Source organism: Eleutherodactylus coqui, chromosome 2 (genome assembly GCF_035609145.1).
Source record: "Eleutherodactylus coqui strain aEleCoq1 chromosome 2, aEleCoq1.hap1, whole genome shotgun sequence".
NCBI classification, from domain to species: domain Eukaryota; kingdom Metazoa; phylum Chordata; class Amphibia; order Anura; family Eleutherodactylidae; genus Eleutherodactylus; species Eleutherodactylus coqui.
Window position 1 is genome coordinate 146,139,762 of NC_089838.1, and position 23,334 is coordinate 146,163,095.

At 42.7% G+C, this 23,334-nt stretch overlaps 1 protein-coding gene across 3 annotated transcripts in view; it reads left to right on the forward strand.

Moving 5' to 3' along the window:
• SCAF11 (SR-related CTD associated factor 11) overlaps positions 1-23,334 on the forward strand; it is a 65,292-nt gene that overhangs the window by 36,518 nt on the left and 5,440 nt on the right. Inside the window, exons 9-14 of one of the 3 annotated variants that reach the window (XM_066591712.1) lie at positions 9,974-10,069; positions 11,505-11,599; positions 12,728-15,553; positions 16,902-17,251; positions 20,333-20,551; positions 21,859-21,978. In XM_066591712.1, coding sequence (XP_066447809.1) covers positions 9,974-10,069; positions 11,505-11,599; positions 12,728-15,553; positions 16,902-17,251; positions 20,333-20,551; positions 21,859-21,978 — 3,706 coding nt within the window. The remainder of the gene's footprint in view (positions 1-9,973; positions 10,070-11,504; positions 11,600-12,727; positions 15,554-16,901; positions 17,252-20,332; positions 20,552-21,858; positions 21,979-23,334) is intronic. The other 2 variants (XM_066591713.1, XM_066591715.1) reach the window with 2 other exon arrangements.

The window sequence follows — 23,334 nt, forward strand, 5'->3', positions numbered from 1 at the left end:
GACTTCCTCGCACTTAACTCTTTTCGGTTGTGAGCAGATCCTCGAGTGTGGAAGAGATTACATGCTTTAATTTACAAGCAGCTCATTGTAGCATTTTATTTTCCTTCTGATAGCTGAAGTAAGGACCAACTTTTTCAGAAGTGTCTGTGGTTATCCCTGGATACCTTGCCAGAAGCCTTGAATCAAAGACTTATCCAATGCCAATATATTAACACATGCATGCAGCAATTATGCATATTTGTCTATACAGCTTTTTTTTCCAGTGGTTTAAATCGCAAGTGCTTGGCTTGTTGTACATGTACCATTGCTTCTTCAGGCTGCACATAAAGTACATCCTTTTCATATAAGGGATCGTTGTAAGAGGATAAATGCAAAACTACAAGACTATCAGACTATCAAACTGTTTTTGTTTTAAAAAATGTGTTTTTCTTAAGTATCTTCTCCTGTCATATTGGGCCACAACTTCCTGGTTGCCATCTAGAGCGAGAATGCAACACGCAATATGCAAAAAGACTGACTTCCTGTAAGGGTGCATTCACACACCGCTGGTTTTCTTCAGCTTGTTATGGATATTGGTGCAGATCTACAGTAAATTTCACTCTTGAAATATTAAATTGAAAGGGTGAAATCTGCTGCATCTCACACTTAATTTGCAGATGGATGAACAGTGTCTAAAATATTGACACCTTGCACTAGTGTTTTGGTTTTTTTTTCTCCCCCCTAACAGATTTGTCAACAACACAGCAGGTTGCAGCGATGTTTATATAAAAGTGTATTTCCAGCCAAAAATGACACTCGTTGCTCCACATGCATGTTCTCTTTTTCTCCATAGTTCAGTGGGTTTATTTTCCCCTCGACTTCTAAATGTTCATATGAAACAAGCATGAGTTTGTTAAACTTTATATGTCACTAGCTGATATAACTTGCTTCGCCTGAGTTAATTTTGGTACGGGCATTTACTTGTTGTTCGCACGGAAAATGTTATGAAGTCGTGGTTATTTCCGAGGAACCAAGGAATAAAATATGTATGCACATAGATGAGTGTTAGATTATCCTCAGTCTGCATGTACTGATGTCCTTCTGTAGAATGTGCCACCCCACCCACTCTCCTCACTTTTTACCCTTAAAGGTAACACCCCTTTTTATTTAAATTTACCCCCAGACTGGAGGTTGCAGCCTCTTCTTAGCCTTAAATGCATGCTCCATCCCTGCAGTCCATGGCCGCTTCCTTATGTGCTTTACAACCTGTCAGTATATGCACACAGTGGTCAGTTAGATTCTCCTCAGCAGAAGCGTAACTTGAAGCTTCGAGGCCCCAATAAAAAAAAATCTGCAACAGGGCCACCAACTATGCTTTATTCAAAGTACTGGGTTCCCTATATGGAGAAGAGAGGCCATATGGGCCTCCTAAGATTCGTGGCCCCAGGTGAAACCACATCCTCTGCATCCTGTTTAGTTCCTCCCCCCCCCCCCCCCCCCCCCCCCCCCTGCTCCTCAGTATATACACATAGAGGTCAGTTAGATTCTCCTCAGTATATGCACACACAGAGGAGAGGTAGACTCTCCTCAGTATATATGCATAGAGGGGTGAGGTAGGTTCTCCTCGGTGTACGCGCATAGAGGGATGTGAGGTAGGCTCCCCTCGGTGTACGCGCATAGAGGGATGTGAGGTAGGCTCCCCTCGGTGTACGCGCATAGAGGGATGTGAGGTAGGCTCCCCTCGGTGTACGCGCATGGAGTGGTGAGGTAGGCTCCCCTCGGTGTACGCGCATGGAGTGGTGAGGTAGGCTCCCCTCGGTGTACGCGCATGGAGTGTACGCGCAAGGAACCGTGAAGTGGTTAGTGGGCTCATGTATCTTGGCCAACATCCAACCAATGCCTTTCATTTATTATCTATCATTCACATGCAGTGTGGCATTAAGACTCCAGGGGGAGCCCAGGGTGGCAGTACCAATGTGGTTCACTGATGGATATGCAGGGCAACCTGCCGATTTTATCATGGCATCATTAATAGGTTGCTGGTCTGCATGGTGAACTACATGTATCAGAATGGTCTGGCACCCTGTATCCGCTATGTGTGGGAGTGTACACCAAGCATCCACCCCCCCTCATTATCAGGAGGCAGTGTGAGTGGTTGTCTCATCGGTGCCCTCACAGGTGTTATTGGCTCCTCCATTTGGTAGTCAGCTACCTGCATGGTGAGAGGAGGATGCATCTATATGCACTCCTCAGTCAGTAAGTAACGGCCATTTTCTGTGATTGTGAGTGGTGAGGTAGGCTCCCCTCGGGGTACGCGCATGGAGTGGTGAGGTAGGCTCCCCTCGGGGTACGCGCATGGAGTGGTGAGGTAGGCTCCCCTCGGGGTACGCGCATGGAGTGGTGAGGTAGGCTCCCCTCGGGGTACGCGCATGGAGTGGTGAGGTAGGCTCCCCTCGGGGTACGCGCATGGAGTGGTGAGGTAGGCTCCCCTCGGGGTACAAATCATTTCCCTAAGCTTTATGATTTCTGAGTAAAGAACTATCCTGTATCGTGGATTTTCAGTTTTTCATGCATAGAATAGAACGTTGATGTTGTGACCCCTTTTATTTTTCCTATTTAGGACCTAAAGAATGGTCGTGTCAAACTTCACGTTTGTACGACATCTGGAAGTTAGAGAATTAGGGACTAGCCAGTGAGGGCTTATGCCTTTTAGATCTAGATATATAGATGGAGATACATATTTTAATATAAATATTTAGATGAGGCAGGACCATTGGTCTATTTCTCTACTTGTAAGTCTTTGGAATTACATCAACAGGTTTCCTTGAGCCCACCACTTCCTTCAGATTTCTGTCTCAGATTTCTCATCATGGTCAGGGCTGTAGAGTCAGTAAGCCATACTTCTGACTCTTTATTTCACACTCCTATTCCCTGAGGAATGGCTCATTTATAATGGTTTACTACAGTACATTTCTTATAACTAGCATCAGATGTGATGTATTACAGACTTTTTTTATTTTGTAGTCGGTGCATTTCTTTCAACTCCATCAAAAACTCAGACTTCCTAGTCCTGATCGTGGCCTTCTTTCTATTTAAAGAGTATAGCTTGCTCATGTACAGACTACTAGAGCCTAGGCTAGACTGGAGGTTCCACTAGTGTAAAGAGTTGGTGGGCGCCATTAAAGGTCTGAAAAGACTGTACTAAGATATTTTATATTAGTGTGTAGAAATCTATAGCTCTTGGGGCTCATGCCCATGAGCATGATTTCACCACAATTACACACACATGCACGCCCCGCGTAGTACGCGGTGAATGGAGTCCATGAAGGCACATTCATTTTCATTGATCGATTTCACATTAGTGTATATAAATAGGGTGTAACAGATCGTAGAATGCTCTATTTCACCACGTACTACGCTTGTACAGCCCTGTTCTCTTATAGGGTAGTGTATTCAATGGTGCCCAAGTCGCTGTGTGTGTGTGTGTGTGTGTTACACACTCATAGGCAGCGATAGCCGGCTTCCACAGCATTTTACGCATACACATGTGAATGAGCCTTTAGGTCTTATGCCCACGGCCGTGACGGACTCCGCCTGTGGAATATTGCCATAGCTTCCTCCCTCTTCCATACTCGCCACACCGGATCGGCTGTACACATCCTTCATGCCGAGCCGGCGTGCATGAGTAGTACAGCACGTGATGTGCCAGATGATGCGGTGGGTGGGGATGCCTATTCATGCAATACTACAGCGGAAGTGTAGCGTGACGGCCGACTTCCATGGACTACAATGGAAGCTGGCCACACGTATTTCCTGCGGCAAATGGAGCATGCCACGGTTTATCTCACGCTGCGGAATTCCACAGTGGAAAACCTGGAGTGAATAACACAGTGGAGATATGGATGAATTGCATGTTAAACACCAAATGCTAATTTGAGCAGAGTAGTAGCGCTATGGAACCCTCTTCCAGCAGGTGTGGTTAATTCAATGAAAGATATGTTTGTTTTTTTTGTTTTTTTTTTTAAAAACACTAAGTATGCTGCCTATTTTGGACCTGAGGATGCAACAATTCTTGGAGGGGGGGGGGGGGGAGATTTTCATTTACACACTTCAAAAGCTTTATAACTTTATTTTTTTCATTGACATAGCCATATGAGGGCTTGTTCACTGCATGGCAAGCTGTAGTTTTAGTACGGTTTTGGTGTACATATAGGGCATTGTATAACCTTTATTTATTTGGAGGACCAGATGAAAAAAGGATTATGAATTCTGCTATTGTTTTTTTGGGTCTAAGTGACTTTGATTTCTGTGGCCCGGTGTGGTTATGAAGATACAAAAAAAGTGTGTATATTATGATGATTTATTTTTACAATAAACTTTTGGGAAATGTTTTTAATTTTTGCCTCATTGCATTCAAAGACCACTTATTTAAAAAGAGAGCGCACAAAAAGGTTTTTTAGTATTTTACTTTGAAATTTTTCACTTGTTTTCCCTTCCCCCCCCCCCCCCCCCCTCCTCTTACCTTGTGATGGTATGATCGCTTGAATAATATGCTATTGATTTACAATGAAGACCATGGTAGACCTGGAGGCCACTATTAGGCTCCTGTCGCCATGGCAACCCATTGGCCGTATGCAATTTCATGGCGGAGGGCCGAAGAACTCAGAGGGAGCTCCCTCCCTCTGTTAACTCCATACATCCCACTAATTAACATTGATCGTGGCATGTAAGGTATTAACAGCAGCGCTCTATTTTCTCGCCAATTATCGGTCAATTACAGCTGGCTCCCGTGCGGGCTCTGCTCCAGAGTCCACACCATCCATATGACGTAAATGCACGTAATTGTGTGAGAGCCCCTTCCCATCCAGGATATGTGTATATTTTGTGACCAGAAGGAGTCTAGATTCTTTTCTTGAAAGAAATGCACAGTGCCTCCAGAAAGTGTTCAGACCCCTTAAGGCTGCTTTCACGCTGGTTTTTGTGTACGCCAAACTGTTTTATGCTGTTAAAAGTATAAAAACATTTACTTAGTAAGTACAAAGTTTACTTTGACACATATGTAAGGGTATTATAGAAAACCAGTAGACCAACTTATGGTATATGCTTGTCTACTTTTCACAGGCTTGCACTTCAGTTCGTTAACTGTGCTACAATATACAGCAAAATAAACTGTCTCGTAAAAAAAAAAGTGCACATTCGTTTATGTATTTACTATGGTTTCCTATAGCCTGATGTATTGTACAGCAAACTGTATTATATAATACATTTTTGACGCGCCAGCGGTGGGCGGAGCGCGTATTCATGCGATACTTCCGCTGTGCTACAGCGGAAGTATAGCATGACCACCCAGCTTCCATTGACTACAATGGAAGCCAGCCGCGCGTATTCCCGCGGCAAATAGGACATTCAGCATTTCCTTTCACGCTGCATTCATTCCGCGGTGGAATTTCGCAGCATGAACATTTAGTTATTAGTTTCAATAGAACCTAATAGCTGCGGGGCAATGCTGCAGATTTCCAACCGCGTAAAACGCAGCAGAAATGTGGCCGTGGGCACTAGCCCTTCTAAAATTCAGAATTTTTCAGCTTTTTAATTTATACATTGTGCCTCATAAAAGGCCTAAGGCCTCCCTCACACTGTGTAGTTTTTTTTTTTTGTTTTTTTTTTTGTACAGCGTTTAGCGCTGCGCTAAACGCTGTAGAACACATTCATTTCAATGGAGCTGTTCACACAAGCATTAAAACACAGCATCTTCAATGCTGCGCTTTTACAGCGATGCATGTTCTATCTTGGGTCGTTTTCAGCCCTGCATTGCCCGTTGAAATGAATGGGCAGCGGTTTTTTGGGTTTTTTTGCACTGCAGAAAACGCGACACAACTTGATACCAAGTTTTTGGCAGTGTTAACTGCACACCAGTTTTCATGGGGGAGGGTTGAAATATAAGCCCTACCCCCGAAAATCAGCCCAAGCAACATTAAATGGGGTCTGGCGCTGCTCCAGGCTTCCTGTGCACTGACAGATCATCTATTGCTGGTAACGAGGTTTGAGAACCCTGCCTCTAGGAAGAGATTGCTATGGTTGGTTCTCGGCGCTGGTTCGATGCACCAATCACAGCCATTCATTGCCTGGATCAGCCAATCGGAGGTCGCTTGCTTTGATTGGCTGAGCCAGCGCCGAGAAGCAATCACAGCAATCTCTTGCTGGAGGCGGGGGTTCTCAAACCTCGCTAACAGCAATAGATAATCTGTCGGGAATCCTGGAGCAGCGTCGGAGATCAGCGGCAGGGACCCTGACGGCACCTCCTAGGTGAGTATTGCTGTTTTTGTTTTCTCCAGCTTTTTTGGCTGTGCTGAAAATGCTGGCATAATGCATGCCAGCGCTGCTGAAACTGCACTAAACGCTGCATTATCTGCAAACTCCTGTGGGTGGGAGGCCTCAGTGAAATCTGTGTAGTAGAAATGTGTGCCAATTTAACAGTTGGGCTTGCATTTCAGAAAACCACTGGGGAAAAAAAAAACCAAACTTTCAGGTGTTTTTACAACTTATTTGGAGCTTGTGGTAAATTTGGTTGATCAAAGATGATTAGGAAAAGCGCCTACCTATCTGTATAAAGTCCCTTGGTCAAAGTTGAAAAGTGGCCACCAAGTATGTAGACCTCAGAGAGGGGGTTTTGCTGTGTGACCGATCACGGGACGGGGCTGTTCATCAACCAATGCTGCAATATGGAAGGTTTTAAAGAATCTTTAGAAGTTAAGGTCCAGCAGGATTTTTCCTAGAGCCGGCTGCATGGCCAAACTGAGCAATCAGGTGAGCAGGACCTTTTGCAGAGAGATGACCAAGAACTTGAAGACCACCCAAATGGAAATTGCTCTTCAATCAAAAGCACATGACACGTATATCTCAGAACGTGAGAAACTAGATTATCTGGCCTAATAAAACACAGATTAATTTTTGTCCTAAAGGACAAGCAGATAGTGTTGAAAAACATCCAAAAAGCATGATATTGGTAATTTCTTCATCTGCAGAATTTAGGAAACTAGTGGGGATTAAATCAAATAGAGCACAGTATAGAGATCGATTAAACTTGCTGCAGAGCTCTCGGTACAGGAGACTGGGGTGAAATTTCTCAACTAATGGAGCACCTTCAGGGAAGAATAGGAGGAAATTCCCAAATACAAGGTTAATATACAATAAAGAAGCAGATTACAAACAAACTACAAAAGACAGGTACACAACCAAATGACGAGAGGAAGGCTCAAGTGGGGTTTTTTTTTTTCTTTAAGGCTGCCTGTCCACGGCCGAGGTGGAATATCGCTAGCGAAATTCCGCCGCGGGGGAGCCTATCTATCACCGTGGCAAATCGCAGCATGGCGTGATTTGAAACCCGCGAGCAGAGAATCACTATGAATCACAGACTTGTCTAGAACGGATTCATATTGAAATCAATGGGTCCCCTCCTTTCCATTGTGCTAATGGCCTAAAAGGGTGCTGTAAATGGCTGCTAAAAAAACAGTGAAAAGCCTCCATTGATTTCAATGGGGCTGCTCAGGTGAACATTTTAATGAACATGTGGTGTGTTAAAAAAAACACTTTCACAGTAAGACAGAATATAGAGTTCAAATCCTCAAATTGACAACTTTTAATATAAGACCTACCTTTGTGATGACACACTTTATTTAAAATGGTTAGCCCCCAGAAAATTTAAATCATTTTTGTAAATAGAACTTTTTTATTTAAAAAAAAAAAAAAAAAAAAGCTTTTGAAAAGGTGGTAAGAAACCTTATTCAAATGACCCATACTCCTCCAAGGGATTCCCACCAAACCCATGGGTTCTCTCATCCCCTTACAGCATCTGAGCCATGAGACCTTGCTAGTTATTATTGTTGACTACAAGAGCTGTCTTGAGAGCTTGTGTTGTGTTAAGCATTTAACAAGCAGTCTTTGTATTCTTATGAACTTTTCCTAATGTTATTGTCTCATATAAAGCTTTTTATAAGTACAAAGTTACTTAAATCATTTTTCTGTGTAAAAAAAAATAAATAAATAAAAATTTGCCACAATAGTTCCTGCTAAGGCTTCTCTCACACACGTGTTTGAAAACGCAGTAAAAACACAGCGTTTTACAAACGCATTCAACAACGTTTTTAATGCAGCCCATTATTGCAATGGGTGATGTGTTTTGGGTTTTTTTTTGTTTTGTTTTTCAATGTACCACATCACACATTGCAATAATGGGGTGCGTTAAACTCTGTAAAATGCAGAGTTTTCGAATGCATTGGACAAATACCTGTGAGCACACTTAGGAGGAACTACCGTGACAATATGTTAGTTTTTTTTTGTTTTGTTTTTTTTATAAAAAAATGATTTTTTTTAAGTAACTTTAAATCTGTATTTATAAAAAGCTTTATATGAGACCATAACCTTATGCAAATAAACACTTATTTGCTCCTGAAGGATTCTGTTCCAAACATCTGTGCAAGGGGCTTCCCACATGCCCAGTGGTGCTCCCAGCACCTCTGGTGACAGTGTCTGAGATCCTAGATCTCCCTAGTTGTCATGGCTTACTAAAAGTGTATAGGTATACACCAAAGACTGCTCGCTAAATGCTGAAGACAGAGATAGTCAACAGTGATAACTAGCAAGGTCTCATGGCTCAGATGCCGTAAGGGGATGAGAGCACCCATATTATATTTACAAAAATGATTTAATTTCCTGAGGGCTAACTACTTAAAATAAAGTGTGTCATCACAAATGTAGGTCTTATATTAAAAGTTGTCAATTTGAGGATTTGAACTCTATAATCTGTCTTATGCTGAGTGTTTTTTTTTTTTGGTTGTTTTTGTTCATGAAAACATGTTCCAGATGCCCTATTAAAACATTTTGGACACCGTAGAGGTGGGCCCCCCATTGATCCTTAGTGCGGATCTACTCATTTTATTGGGCACAATGTAATAGTCCATTTCAATTTTGGCAATCATTGAAGGGGAAGTGGCTGGGTAGTTGTGGCAACGCCTGACAATCTGCTGATCGCTCTGCTGGTTCCCAGTTCAAAAGGAGTTCTCCTTGAGGAATTCCATTTTAAGGCTCTGTTCACATTAGCGGCATGGCTTATGTTATTGAACCAAAAGTAGATCTAGATGTGCAGGACAGCAGGATTATGGTGCCGATATAAACATCCGTAAGGATTAATCTTTATTACGTCACAATCGTGATAGATAGCGACGTGTCGACTACCTCCTGTAGTCTCGGTCAAGCTATGTTATTGAACTTGTGACCGTTCTGATGGATTTATTATATAACAGAACCTTAGAAGTCTGTTTGGGCTTCTGGTTTTTCACAGGAAAGAATAGTGCAGCAGGCTATGCTATTCTTGCCATCAGAAAGCACCAGAAACCCGACAAAGGAGCCTAACAATAATGTAAACCAAAGCTTAAGGGTGGTATTGGGGGTTAAGCAAAAAATGTAGCTTTTACTCTTCATTGTCTTTGAATATGGGCAAAACCAATAATTGTGATCTTGAAATGGAAGTGTTTGCTGTACGTTTAAGCAACAGTCATCTGATCAATTGGCAGCCAAATTATTTTTGTGTAGTTTGAAAATAGGCGGTTGAGATATAGGTAGTCAATAACCCATTTTAGTGTAAAATCACTGTTTAGTCTGACATATCCTAAGTGGTGGTTGATGGGGTTCTGGGTAGTGAGACACCCATCGGTTGCAAGAACAGAGAAGCTCTGCCTATGCCATGGCTTTTCAGTTACTGAGGGGAGATCCTACAAGTGCACTCTTTACTCTTAGTGCCCAAGCTTTTGGATGCAATAATCAGTGGGGGTATTCGTTACAGGACCCACGCAAATCACAACATCTGACATGTCTCTTAAAAGGTCATAAAATGACATTGGTCTTTTTCATTGTGGAAATGTTACCTTTTTAAGCAAATGTTTGAGCCATTTAATGTTCCTGAATTACTTATGATTATTTGATTTAAATATTTTAGGACCGAACAAGAGGAAAGAGAAGTATGTTTGATACGACGCAAAAGGGAAGTGCTGAAGCACTTGAGGATTCCACTTGGTGCTGAAGGATTTCAGTGGTAAGATATCTTGGAATCGTATGGTAGAACATAAATGTTCTTGTGTGTTTTTTTTGGGGGGGGGGGGGGGGGGGTTTAAATTCTGCACCTCTGAGTTCACAATATGATGCCCCCATTTCAAAGAAGCCAATTATGCTACCTGAGTCAGACATTTGGGTGTATGGACTTCAAACTCTACAACTTGGCATACCTGGTCAACCATAATCTGCGTACAAAAACAGATCTTGCATAACTCCAACACCACAGAAGGCTGCCTTGAAGGGTTTTTTCTTATCATCAAGGGATATATATATATCCAGAGGGAGCAAGAACAAATACAGGAAATGTTGCAATGCACCCTTGTTTTATATTTTGTGTGTGTGTGTGTGTGTGTGTGTGTGTGTGTGTGTGTGTGTGTGTATACACACACTAAATATAAAAACAAGGGTGCATTGCAACATTTCCTGTATTTCTTGCTCCCTCTGGTAACTTCCATTTAAACTGGTTTTCCCATCTCCACCAAAAATGATTTGATATGGGAGTGCAGGACTGGTATCCACAGCCCCTTCGGCAGGAGAAGGTGAGCTGGGTTGAGGGAGGAGCCTGTTGTTCTGTTATGTTTTTTTTTGTTTGTTTTTTGCTTATTTTAACAAGATGGGTTCTGATCCCAGAGATGGAACTTTCTATCAACACTTATTGCATATCCAGTGAATATGCTATAAATGTCTGAGATGGGAATACCCCTTTAGGTAGGCTACACGTGGAATGTAATTCAGTTTTAGGAAACACATGGCAGGTAAAGCAGCAGTCCTAATATTGTATTGTATGCAAAGCCAGTACAAATAAAAACAAAACGCTTAGTTACATTATTCTTTCCTCAAACATATTCTCACTTAATTGTTTTGTCACAGCAACTTGATGATTTTTATCATGATGGTCAAGTATATTTGTTGTAATAGAATAAATTACAGAATGTTTCGGGCATTCCAAATGGCATTTAATTTGTTGTAAGTAGTTTCTCATCATTCATTACTTATCATTCTCCTCATTCATAAGCAGTGGGCCTGACCACATTTATCACCTCCAAACTGGATAGATGTTAACTGTATGATTCCTGGGATCCGAGCACTGGGACCCTCACTTGTCATGTGAACGGGGTCCTGGGTACCTTGTGTGAATGGAGTGGTGGTCATGCATGCGCACTACCGCTCAATTTACTGTCCATTGAACTGACAGACAGCTAAAAGCTGTATGTGGCTATCTTCGTCAGTGAATGGAACAGTAGAACATATATGACTGACTATAGCTTCATTCACACAGATCTTTGTTCTTGTGATCAGTGGGGGTGTTAATGGTCAACATAAATTTATGACCTGTTCTGTGAATACGTGACAAATGTGGGTGGGCCAACCCTTTTTTAAACTAGTTTTAACACTTGTAACTTGTTGTCTTCTAGCAGTTCCACTGTGCTTGCGGATGTGCTTATCCACCCACCATCATCTTTGGATGAATATATCTTACCATCAAACCCTATTTCTTTCAGGAGTAAAGGTAACTATACGGGAATCCTTCTTTTTTTTTTTTTTCTTTTTTTTTTTTTTTCTCTCTCCAAGATTTCCATTGCATACATTTGTGAAGTAAACAGGTAAATTATAGTAAATTAGTAAAAAGTAATTTTTAAAGCTAATGAGACAAATTTCCTAATCAAAATGAGTTTTTTTTTGTTGTTGTTGCAAACGGCACTCATGCATTCTTTGCAACACACAATGTGTGTTTAGACCCTTTCAGACACTCGCTGCAATTTTTTGCATAAACTAAGCAAGCTAATCGGTGGTACAGACTTCAACTAGGCAGTCCTAAAATTTGACATATTTACCATCCAGCATAAGTTGCTGTGATTAAATCTAGCACATGTTAACACTTAGTTTGCACCGTCTAACTTTTAGGTAGCATTAATAAACCTGGCTCAATTTTTATTTTTTGTAATATCCTGTGTTCTATTCTGTGAACATCTTAAGGGTGTAATGGAGGCAAAATTTACCTAACCAATGAGCAGGTCCTGATGATGTAGTACTTGACCTTGCAACTTCTTCTCTGGTACACTCCTAGTCAGTGAGGACAGGAAAATGTATTTTGAAATTCTCTATGATGTTGGCTGAGGGATTTTTGGAAAAAGCAGGCACACCTCTGGCCATGCATATTGAATTTAAGAAGCTGAATTATCACATGCTGCTTTGTAAGAATGCATATATATACACTTTGGGTAAGGCATTTGCCCGTTAGTAACACATTATACAGTTACAGCTCTTTTGGATAAATGGTATTTTTATATCTACTAAGTAGATGTTTGTGTGTTCTGATGCTGCTTTGTAGTAGGACTCGATCATTACAACCTTCACTCTTCCCACCCCTCCCCAAAAGTCCAAAGTGAACTTGACCATACATATACAGTATAGAGCACATACCTGGCACTTCTTTTTAAGAGCTGCTGGTGACATGTGGTTAAACTTTTATTTTAGACTGGGGAAGGGGGAGTAGCATTCTAAAACTTTTTAATTTGGTAGTAATCCTTGAGAACTTGCCATGCATCGAATACTTTCAGCAGCAAGCACAAAGTAATGAAAAAGAATTGTCTGAACGTGCAATTCCTTTAATGGGTTTGTTTGTATCTCAAAATAGATTATTCAAAGAGAATGTGTGTTCACACTGGTGTACAAGAGGGCACTGAGAAGAAGCAGGCTGCATCTGGCACATCAACCAGCAGAGGAACAAGAAAGAAGTCAGTACAATCCAGCACTAGACGAAGATCCACAAGAAATAGCAAATCTGAAGCAAGCAATCTCCAGAGCTCGCCAAAATCCAGTAGTTCTGATCATGAAGCACCCGGTTATAATACGACTACTACTACAAACACCTCCTCATCAGGGCCTCCTAGCAAGCAACCTGCAAAACAGCGCAAGCAAGCTCCTAAAAAGGGAACTCAAACAAGAAAAAGGCTTCGCTCAGCAACGCAGTCTCAGAAAGGTTCTAAAGACAAAGACAATTCTGAAAGTGAGCCAGAGCAAGAGAAGAAATGTAAAAGATCAGAAGATGACTTGTCAGAAACTGAACTGTACAAGATGAACCAGTCTCCCAACAACATCAATGAGAAAGAAGGCCATCATGCACAAATGTCCTCTCCTGAACAGTCGGAGGAGAAACTGGATTCCTCACCTGCACATAATGTGCTATCTGTTGATGAGGAAAGGTCTGCTAGTCCTGATGTGAATAACGATCATCCACTTCCGTTAGAACAATCATCTCCTTCACCAGTCTTTAAAAATGGGGAGAATGATTTGGAGGATAAGGTAGATTTGCCGAGTGGTATGGATTCAGCAGAAAATTCGCTAGAAATTGAAGAAAAACATTCTTGGGAACCTGAGAATCTGAATGTTTCACACGGGGAAAGTTCCCTTTCTCCAGATTCAGTAAAGCACATCACTTCTGACCATACTGATATGCCACTTCTTTCATGTGATAAAGTAGAGGAATCTGTGTCTTCGCCTCCATCTCACACACAAATTAAATCTCCTACCAAACATTTGGCTGATATGCTATCATCTGAGTCAGTTGATGACGATGAAGAGAACACTTTGCACACCAGCCAGGGAAATCTACAGGCAAATGAAAGCCATTTTGAAAACATGGAGTCAAGCTCCATACAGTCTCCACTTCCGCCTGAGTTGGAAAAAGAGTGTGATTTGGACGACATCCCATCCCCTGATGCATCAGAAGAACAAAGTATTCAAAAACTCGAAAAGGTCCAACTTGAGCCTAATTCTTTAAAAACTGCAAACAGCCAAGTTGAGCAAAAAAGCATTTTAGAAGTGAACTTGCAGGCAGAAAATCAGGAAAAACACATCGAAGAGCAAGATACTAAAACGAGTATTAGTTCCGAGTCAGACCATCAACACACCTCCGATGATCTTGTTAATAGAGTAGAGTTCTTACAACAGTCTTTGGCACGATCAAAAGACTCAGCTGCTGAGGAGTTATCTGATACTGGAGAAATTCAAGGCAGTAGATTATGCAGTAAACTAGAGAGTCCTAAGTTAGAGGAAGGGAACATACATGATATGGATGGAAAAATTGATTTACAAAATGACCATCAGAAGGTTTTCTGTGAAGATAACATTGAGCCAGTAGCTATGGAGTGCGATTCGGTGTGTAGTGATCATAATGATTTAGAAGTTGAGCAGCCGGTGAATGTTACTGAACCTGTCAAAACTGAATCTGATGATTTGGCTTCAAACAAGGTACCTCCATCTCCTCCAAAGCAGTCATTACCCCTTGGTGATGCACAGAAAAAAGAATCGCGAACAAGAAGATCTAGATTTCATTCCCCATCAACAACCTGGTCACCTAGTAAAAATGAGGTTAAAGAAAGACCGAGATCCCGTTCACGGTCTAAAGTTAGAGACTCTCCCGTTAAATGTAAATCTAGATCGCATAGTAGAGAGAAAGATGGGGAACGCAGTCATAGTGGTCAGTGGAAAGGGAGGAGCAGAGACCGACACCATAGGAGGCATTCAAGATCTAGGAGCAGACAATCTAGATCAAGGAGTAGACATTCAAGATCTAGAAGTAGACATTCTAAATCTAAAAGCAGATCACGATCAAGGTCTGGATCACACACCAGATATAAAAATAAAAGTGTGACAATTGATAGAAATGAGAGAGATTGTAGTTCTCCACCATGGAAAGAGAGACATTCCAATGAAAATTGGAAAAGTCCTCGGGGAAGTGAAAAATATAGAAGAAATGAACTTGACAGACATGACCATTTCAGAAATGAAAAATATGATGCAAGAGATTCGGCGGAAGCATATCCTGACAATAAAAATGATTATCCTGATTGGGTGATAGAAAAGATGAAATCTGCTGACAGCAGAGGAAGAGGAGATACCTGGATGAGGGGAGAAAGCCGAGGAAGGGGGGATCGGGGATGGAATGATGGTAGAGGAAGAGGAGACCGATCTAGAGGCAGAGGTGATTTCAGGGGGAGGGGAGATAGTCGAGGCAGGGGGGACAGAGGCAGAGGAGGGAATCGAGGAAGAGGTTCCCATTGGGAGGATAGCCAGTATGGATCAGGAGATTCATGGAACAGAAATGTAAACATGGACTGGAATTCCCCTAGAAGTCGTGGTGGACGGGGACGAGGAGGATTTAGAGGTGCATTTAATTATGGAGACCAAAATGAGAATTGGAACAGTAGACAGCCCTACTCAGGAAATTCTAACACTTCAGGGCAAGAGTCTTCAAGGTTCCCAGAAAGTAAAATGAAACTTAAATACGAGGATTCGTTTGACTCGCCTGCTGATCGATCTGGCTGGTCTTCTGCATCAAGTTGGGCTGTTAGAAAAACCCTTCCTGCTGATGTTCAAAATTACTACTCAAAAAGGGGAAGAAACTCCACAGGCGCTCAAGGAGGAGTATGGCCTAAACAAGAGGAGTCTCAAGAGCAAGGTATTTGCTTAATAACATGTATTTCTACTTAAAATGTGTTTAGTCCATTAACTACAACTGTATAGTGTTTTTATGGATAGCGGCATTGTGCGCGCTGCAGCTGTTAACGTCTTAGGCATCAAGCACTTCTTGAAAACCAATAAATTAGTCTCCAGAACTTTCAACACCTTAGATGCTATGATCAGTACCGACCTGCAGCATTTAAGGAGTTTGACAGGGAGTTTCAGGAAATAGTTTAGCGTGCTATGAAGTTTCTGTAACTCCAATTCACTTCAGTAGGAGTTATGGAAGCAACACAAGGCTGCCGCCGCAGCTCTTTATGTAACGCCTGGTGAGGTGGACAGAAAACCAGCTGTGTACGTTTTCCATCTCACTTGGGAACTGCTGAGATGGGAATACCCATTTAAGACCATACAGCAAAATGTCAATCATCTCGATTTTATTAAATAGATTATAGTATAAGATAATGTTCCCACTACTATGGCCACCATCGCACAGTCGTTCAGAAAACGCCGCTCAAAATCGCTGCATTTTTACAGTGATTTTGAGTGGCATTTTTGAACGCATTTCACAGCATCTGATGGCACTTTTTAACACACCCCATCATTGTGGTGGGTGAAGAGGTGCATTTAAAGAGTGCTAAAACACGCAAAAATAGAACAGACAGCGCTCAAAAATTGCGGCGTTTGAAACACCATGTTGGAGCGCAGGTCTGAAAAGCTCCATTAAAATCAATGGTAGCATCATGCCACTGTTAACGCGGCGCTCTCCTTGCCATGCTAATTGCGTTAAAAAGTGGTGCGTGTGTGAGAGGGGCCTAAACTCTTGTGCTGTTTTTGTACCCTTTTTTTTTTTAAACTAAATGGACAGAATAGTATTGCTTTTAACGTGAACGCAGCCCAGTCAAAAATGTATTTCCTAAGGCTACTCTCACACAAGCGTTGTAAAAACGCTTTGTTTTTCGACAGCGTTGAGTGCAGCGGTTCACAGCGTTTTTATGAGCTTTGTCCTGCGTTTTTAACTACTCATTTTGTGAAGTAACAACGCAGGCAAAGCTCGCTGATGATGTCCCCATTTACCCCTTCCTCCCGGTGGAATAGTAAGCAGCTTTAAAAACGCTGTACAGCATTTTTAACACACACCATTTATTTCAATGGGCGATGCAGGGTGTCAAAAACGCCTGAGGCTATCTCCTTCGAGTGATAGGAAGAGTGAATCTTTGATCACTAGACATCATTACTGTCCCAGAGTTTTTAGGAATTCCCCTGGCTCAGCCGCCATGACGGTTAGACTCCTGTAGAAATGTATGCTGCTATTTAGGTTAATTTATGTTCTCTTTTTAAAACAGATCAAACCACTAAAGATCAAGCAAGTCAACAAAATGAAAGTACTCCGGTCCCTGTAAATATGGTGCAGACTCCAATGAATGTTGTACAACAGCCAATTGCGCCGCCCCCCCCTCAGCCGATGAATCTGTTTCCCTATTCAGTGGGTGTCCACCCCCCGCCCTTGGTGAACATTCAGCACAATCCTTACCTTCCTCCACCGCTTCCTATCCATCTCCACCCAGCACTACCTCTAGTTCAGGTGTCTGCGCCATCTAGTGTACCTCCGGTATTACCTCCTCCCCCACCACCGCCTCCTCCATCCCAGCATATCAGTTACATTACTCCACAGCAAGATGGAAAACCACTGCAGGTACCTTTTTTTTTCTGTGTTTTTTTTCTGTATTATACAAACCACTATGTCCTACAGCTTTCATACACAACTATTTTATGGCATGTTAGGGCATCAATAGTTGATCAGTTGGGGTCCGTCGCTCGGGTCACCGGCCGATCAGCTGAGCAGGTGCATGTCAGCACGGAAATGAATGAGATCCATGCCTGCAGTTACAAGCACCGGCCGCTACATGGCAGGTCGGCGCGGAGACTTCTGCTCCAAATACGGAGGTCTGAGTGGAAGCCTCTGCACCAACCTTATAGTGGCCGGTGCTTGTAACTGCAGGCAAGGCTCCCATTGCTTTAAGTTACAAGTGCCGGAGGCTTCTGCTCTGACCTCTGTTATTGCGGCGCTGACAGTATGTGCCCGCTCAGCTGATCAGTTGGGATCCCGAGCAACGGACCCCAGCCAATTAACTATTGGTGACCTATCCTGATGATTGATCATAGATAGTATTTCCCTGGAAAACCCCTTTAACAATTGCTTGCAGTAGGTGCAGCCATCTTTGATTCATAGACTACATAATACACAGTGCTTGATGGGTGCAATAACGGCATGAGTATGGGAATGTAGAGTGATGGCCTTATCCATGTTTGTCTGTATGGAAAGAGCTGTCAGTCTACATGCTGCAAGCGGGGAACAGCCGGCACTGCCCAACCTTTTTACTCGGAGTCCCCTTTCAAATCAAACCTCAGTGTGTTTATTCTGAAATGCAACGGCATTTCAAAATAAAAGTTGCAATGGTGGCATGCCTATCTGTGGTTCATGCCACTCGTGGTTTGGTCAGCATGAACCTGATGACAAGGGTCTTTTAAGTTTATTATAATTTTTTTCTAATAATGAAGTTTACAAACTACTGAGGCCTAATTTTAATTAAAAAATCTGCTTGGGAGATACGAGCTGTAGCCGACCATAGGGATGCATTAGCATCCGCAGGGCAATTAAAAGCATGCGGTTGTGATCATTTATTTTTTTTTCTTCCCCCCCCCCAGCGTGCGGATTGCACGTGCGGGAAGAAATCGTAGCATGCCGCTTTTTTCTGCAGATCCTGCGGGGCGGCTCCCACTGAAGTCAATGGAAGCCATCCAATCCATGTCACAGCCTCAGTTGTTACTGTGGACGTGCCATGGAAAGCAGGAGATTAAAAAAGAAAAATAGCACTGCGCATGCGTCTGGCACGTCGCCGGCATGTCCTTACGCATCTGCCGTGCTAGAGCTGGACAGGTAAGAAAATGTGGCGTGTGTGTGTGTCTCCCCCCCCCCCCCCCCCCTCCGGCCTCGGGCACGGCTGAATTCCGCTGTGGAATTCAGCAGTGGAATCCGTACATGCAAGCGGACGTTGGACCTTAGTCTAATTTTACTTATGTTTTTGTTGCCTGAAAACCCTAAATTCGGGTATCAAAACCAGTTTCATTTGCCATTCTAAGTTTCTGAATTGGATGTTCTGTGCAGCTGAAGGAAGAAATAAGATCTACAGAAAGTGCTGATGTGCTTGAGAGGGAGATCAGGGCTAAATCAAGGCTTATTAATGCATGCTTGGCTTGTGCTAGACATAAACATGAGATAATCGCCAGCAGATCTCGCTGAAGTCTACAGTACCCGGCGCTCTTGTGTGTGACTACAAACCCACTTTTCCAACAACAGATATATATTTTTTGTAGATGGCAATGCAGAAAGATATGGGGCAGCAGCGCTCTATACAAGGAGAGTAGATCCTGACTGTAATGAGTTGCATAAAAACGATGACCTTGTTGAAGATTCACTTTGAGAAAACCGTTGTGTGAAACCACCCCTCAGTGTTCAGCTTGCTGCACACTAGCTGAATGTTGGCATTGTGCCTGAGAGGCTCTGCCACAGCTTTTATCGGACAGCATATGGACAGAAGTCCGATTTGCGCAGAGGCAGCACATTGGCATGTCTTATTTTTCGTCTGTGGAACAGACAGGAGTTAGACATACCTTGCGTATTTTGTGCAAACCATGCATATTGGCATTTTTCACATGGACAGAAGGAGATAAGTCAATGTACATGTCCTCATAAGCATGTAATGGAGCAATATGCTGTCCATGGATTAGCATAGGCAGCATACCACCCAAAGTATGGTAGTCTATGGGGGCCCATTTGTTGTACTATTGTGTGGGGTGTTTTTTTTCTTTTCCCAGCAAAAAAGGCTGTGGCCAGCTATTGGCTGTAGGTTAGTAATAATGTGTGAAGCACACAACAGTGTTTCCCCTTGGACTTCTGAATAGGAAAACAAAATCTTGAGAAAAATGCATGTCTATATGAGGAGTAAAACACCAAAATAGCTTCTTAACCCTTTCCAATCCAATTTGTACCCTGGTTTTCCTAGGGGGGCATACTGTTTTTCTGCAGTTTTACAACAGTGCTATATGCTGGCTAAATCCAGTACTGCATGAGGTGACACATTGGATAGGCTCCGACAGCAGAGAGGCTGGCAATATACAGTAAGAGAACCCCAACGGATGTCTTCCAACATCGGAGCTGTACAACTAAATCATAATGTCTTAAGATGTCAGACAGTGGATTGGAAAGGGTTAAACCACAAAACTGAAGAAAACGTCAATGTTGAACATGCAATATTTCTCACGCAGTTAGGCTGCCTGCCTATGGGCATTGCATTTAACGCAAGCAGATTTCCGCCGTGGGAGAACACTTAGGTTCATCGTGGAAAATCGCGGTGACGTTATCATTGATAGGTTTAGAGCAGAAAATCGCGGCATGCTTTTTTTTTTTTTTTTTTTTTTTTTTTTTTTAGCGTGAGTGGAAAATTGCAGTGGATTTCTGCTCGTGTACACCGGGCTGCGTTTTCCATAGGAAAGCGTTTCATGCGTTATCCGCGTGCGGACTATCGCTGTAGATAATGCAATGAAGAATCGCCTGTGGACAGGAGGCCTTAAAGGGGGCTGCAGTGCTCACTAGGCTGTTTCCAAAGTAGGACAGAACCCTTAATTTTTTTTTTCTTAGAACTGGAGGATTTCAGTTTTGTCGCTATTTTATTTAGTTTTTTACGTCATTGACATTGTGTTACCTTTTAAACAGGGTCATCCTGGTGCTAGTTATGTAAGTAATAATGTAAGTGCACCACTCTTGCCTGCGCCAGCACCAGTCCAAGGAACAGTTGGGGTTGTTCTAGGGCCAAATTCTGTCAGTGTGGCAACAACAGGTCACAGCAAAAATTCCCATACTCCCATCAAACCTGCTCCTCGAAAGGAAAGTGTAACGGTGGAAGCCAGTGCAGACAGCTCCAAGAAGGAAAAGGTAACCACAGCTGTAGAATGGCTGGGGCAAGGATTGCTTTAAGGGGTTTTTGTTTGCTTTTTTTTTTTCCCTTCTGTCTGAGTGTGGTTTAAGCAATTTATGTATTTTGAGACACTTGTGTAAACTATGTTTCAGTAATGTTGCATGGAAAGCAGGATTTAAAGGGGTTTTCCGAGACTTGGCTACTAATGACTTATCAGAAATTGAATTCAATGGAAGTTGTGCCTGCAGTAAAGCCCTTTTTTACACGGGGCTACTGTTGGGCACTTCATTGCATGACAGCCATCCCAGCAACAAGAGTGAATATTGCTCAGTGCTTGGGGGCGGATCGGGTCGAGATCTTCCAGCCCACTTGCCTCTATTCACAGTAAGCAGGCCGTCTGTCGTAGATAATCAATGGCCTGTTACATGGAACAATGCAGTGGCAGACCAATGGTTATTTTAGGTCTGCATGAAAGAACTCATCAAGGATTTATCACTGATTGTTCTTTCACTGCATGCGTTCATACTGCACAATTATTGTGCAGACCACTCATTTAACAAGCGATTTGCATGATAACCGTGCCATGTAAGGGGGGCTTTACCAACCTGGGCTGCGGACAAAGCCGTCTGCTTCCAGCTCAGTCCCCGCTGACAGCTAGGCCATTAATAAGTGGTTCCAAATGCAGATCTAATGTTGGTGGCCTATGCTGAGGAAAGGTCACTGGTAATGTGCCACAAACCCCAAATAAATTGGAAGCCAGAGTACAAAGTCTCTGGCCAACCTGGTCACGTTATCTGCTCTGTATACCAAGGATGGTCAGCAGCATATATTGCAGTAACCCTTGAGGGTGAGGGAATTGAAACTCCAAAGAATCTGCTTGCCACAAATAGAGTATTGCTTGAGGTTTTTTGGTCCAAAACCTTAAGAATACAGAGAGCTGTGTCAGCAGTTTAAGATGCAGATAAAAATTAGTTTATTCCTCAAAAACTAAGGAAACAACGTTTCGACCATTTACTGGTCTTTTTCAAACAGAGAAAGCTTGAACAAGACCAGTAAATGGTCGAAACGTTGTCTCCTTGAAGTTTATTCCTCCATAAAACTCTATTTGCTGCCACACCTCTTTATTCCTGGCCACATTATCTAGTGTGATCAGGGAGGTCACTACCAGGAAAACTTTAATGTTTCCTCTGTTCAGGTGAAACCAACTTCCAATCCCAATGATTCATCAGGGAGCCCTTTGGCTGTTCCGTTTACAGCAGCTCATATATCTTAAGACATTTTGACAAGTAGGTGTGTTTTTAACGACTTCTCTTTTTAATACTAGAAAATTCTAATTCAAGAGAGGGCTGCGCAAGAAGTTAAAGGGGCTATAAAACCATACTATCAAAATAAAGATATTACAAAGGATGAGTATAAAGAGATAGTGAAGAAAGCTGTGGACAAGGTAAGATGATTGGTAACTGCTTGAATGCGTTTGTGTAATATCTGTAATAGATTAGATTTAGGAGCATGCAGCCAAGTCTTCACCTCATCTGTCTTCCTGGAGTGCCAAATAGCAGACCCTCATTCTAAAGATGTTTGGACCCAGAGATGGAATCCCCGGCTACCATATTAATGGCATATTCAGCGAGAACCACTCATTATTTAACCTGCCTAAGGGTGGTTTCACATCTGCTTGGGGATTCTGCTTTCCTAGTCCATTCGGGGAGAAGGAAAGGGGAATCCCTGCAGCCGAACGGTTCTGTCTCAGGCCGAAATCCAACAGTGCTGGCAGACCCCATTTACTATAAGAGCCGTCCAAAAGCCTGCCCAGCTGACCAGCTTTTGGACGGAAGAAAAACCGCTGCATGCAGGGCTTTTTCTTTCGGTATTTTCAGCCGCATTTGTGACGGAATCTCCAGCCAGAGGTTCTGGTGCAGATGTGAAGCCACCTTTATGCATTGTAGAGCATCAGATGATTGGTGGTCATCTGGAATTTGAGGGAAGGATTTACCTCTCAAACTTTGGCACAAGCCTTACTTGTATATCGCTGCAAAGGAAAAAGTCAACTCGAATATCACCAACACAATAACACAGACACATGGGCAGGCAAAAACGCCACTTCCCAACAGAATGCAGACAGGCAGATTGCTATATGGAGGAGTAATGCACAAGTGCAAGACACTGATGAACAACCCATTCACATCTACCGCATATTGGGGCGAGAGGCTGCTTAGTATTATAGCATTTGTATTCCTTATCTTTGTAGAAGTCCCATTGCGATATGTTGTGCACCATGCAGGCTTACAACCTATTAATGATGCCACACACAATTCAGCCCGACGGCTTGTCCTGCATCTCAGGGCAAGCCACACTGAACCGACACCCGGACTTCTTCCGCATCTAAAACCAGACTGCTTTTACATGGGACGGACCTGTAGGGAGCAGATGCCTGATAGGTTGTCCCAGTGATGATCTTTACTTTCCTTTTCAAAGGAATGAGCATCACTGAGTGAATGGAGGCAGAATGGGCTGTGGATTGTTCCAGCCCATTTCTATTCAAGAGTCAGTTGTACATAAATGAAGGGCTGCCTACATGGGCCGATTTCGTGGTTCAGTCTTATGATTTGAACAAATTCTCATTGGTCTTTGAGTCGGTGCATTTATTTAGACTGAAATCGTTCAGGTTCCCACTGGATGCAGGAATCTGAACGATTTATTGGCCCATGTAAAAACGCCCTTATTGTGAAAAGCAGCAATAAATACAGGGGATTAGTTAATATTTTGGTTTTGCTGTCTTTTGTATGCCTTATCTATGAGC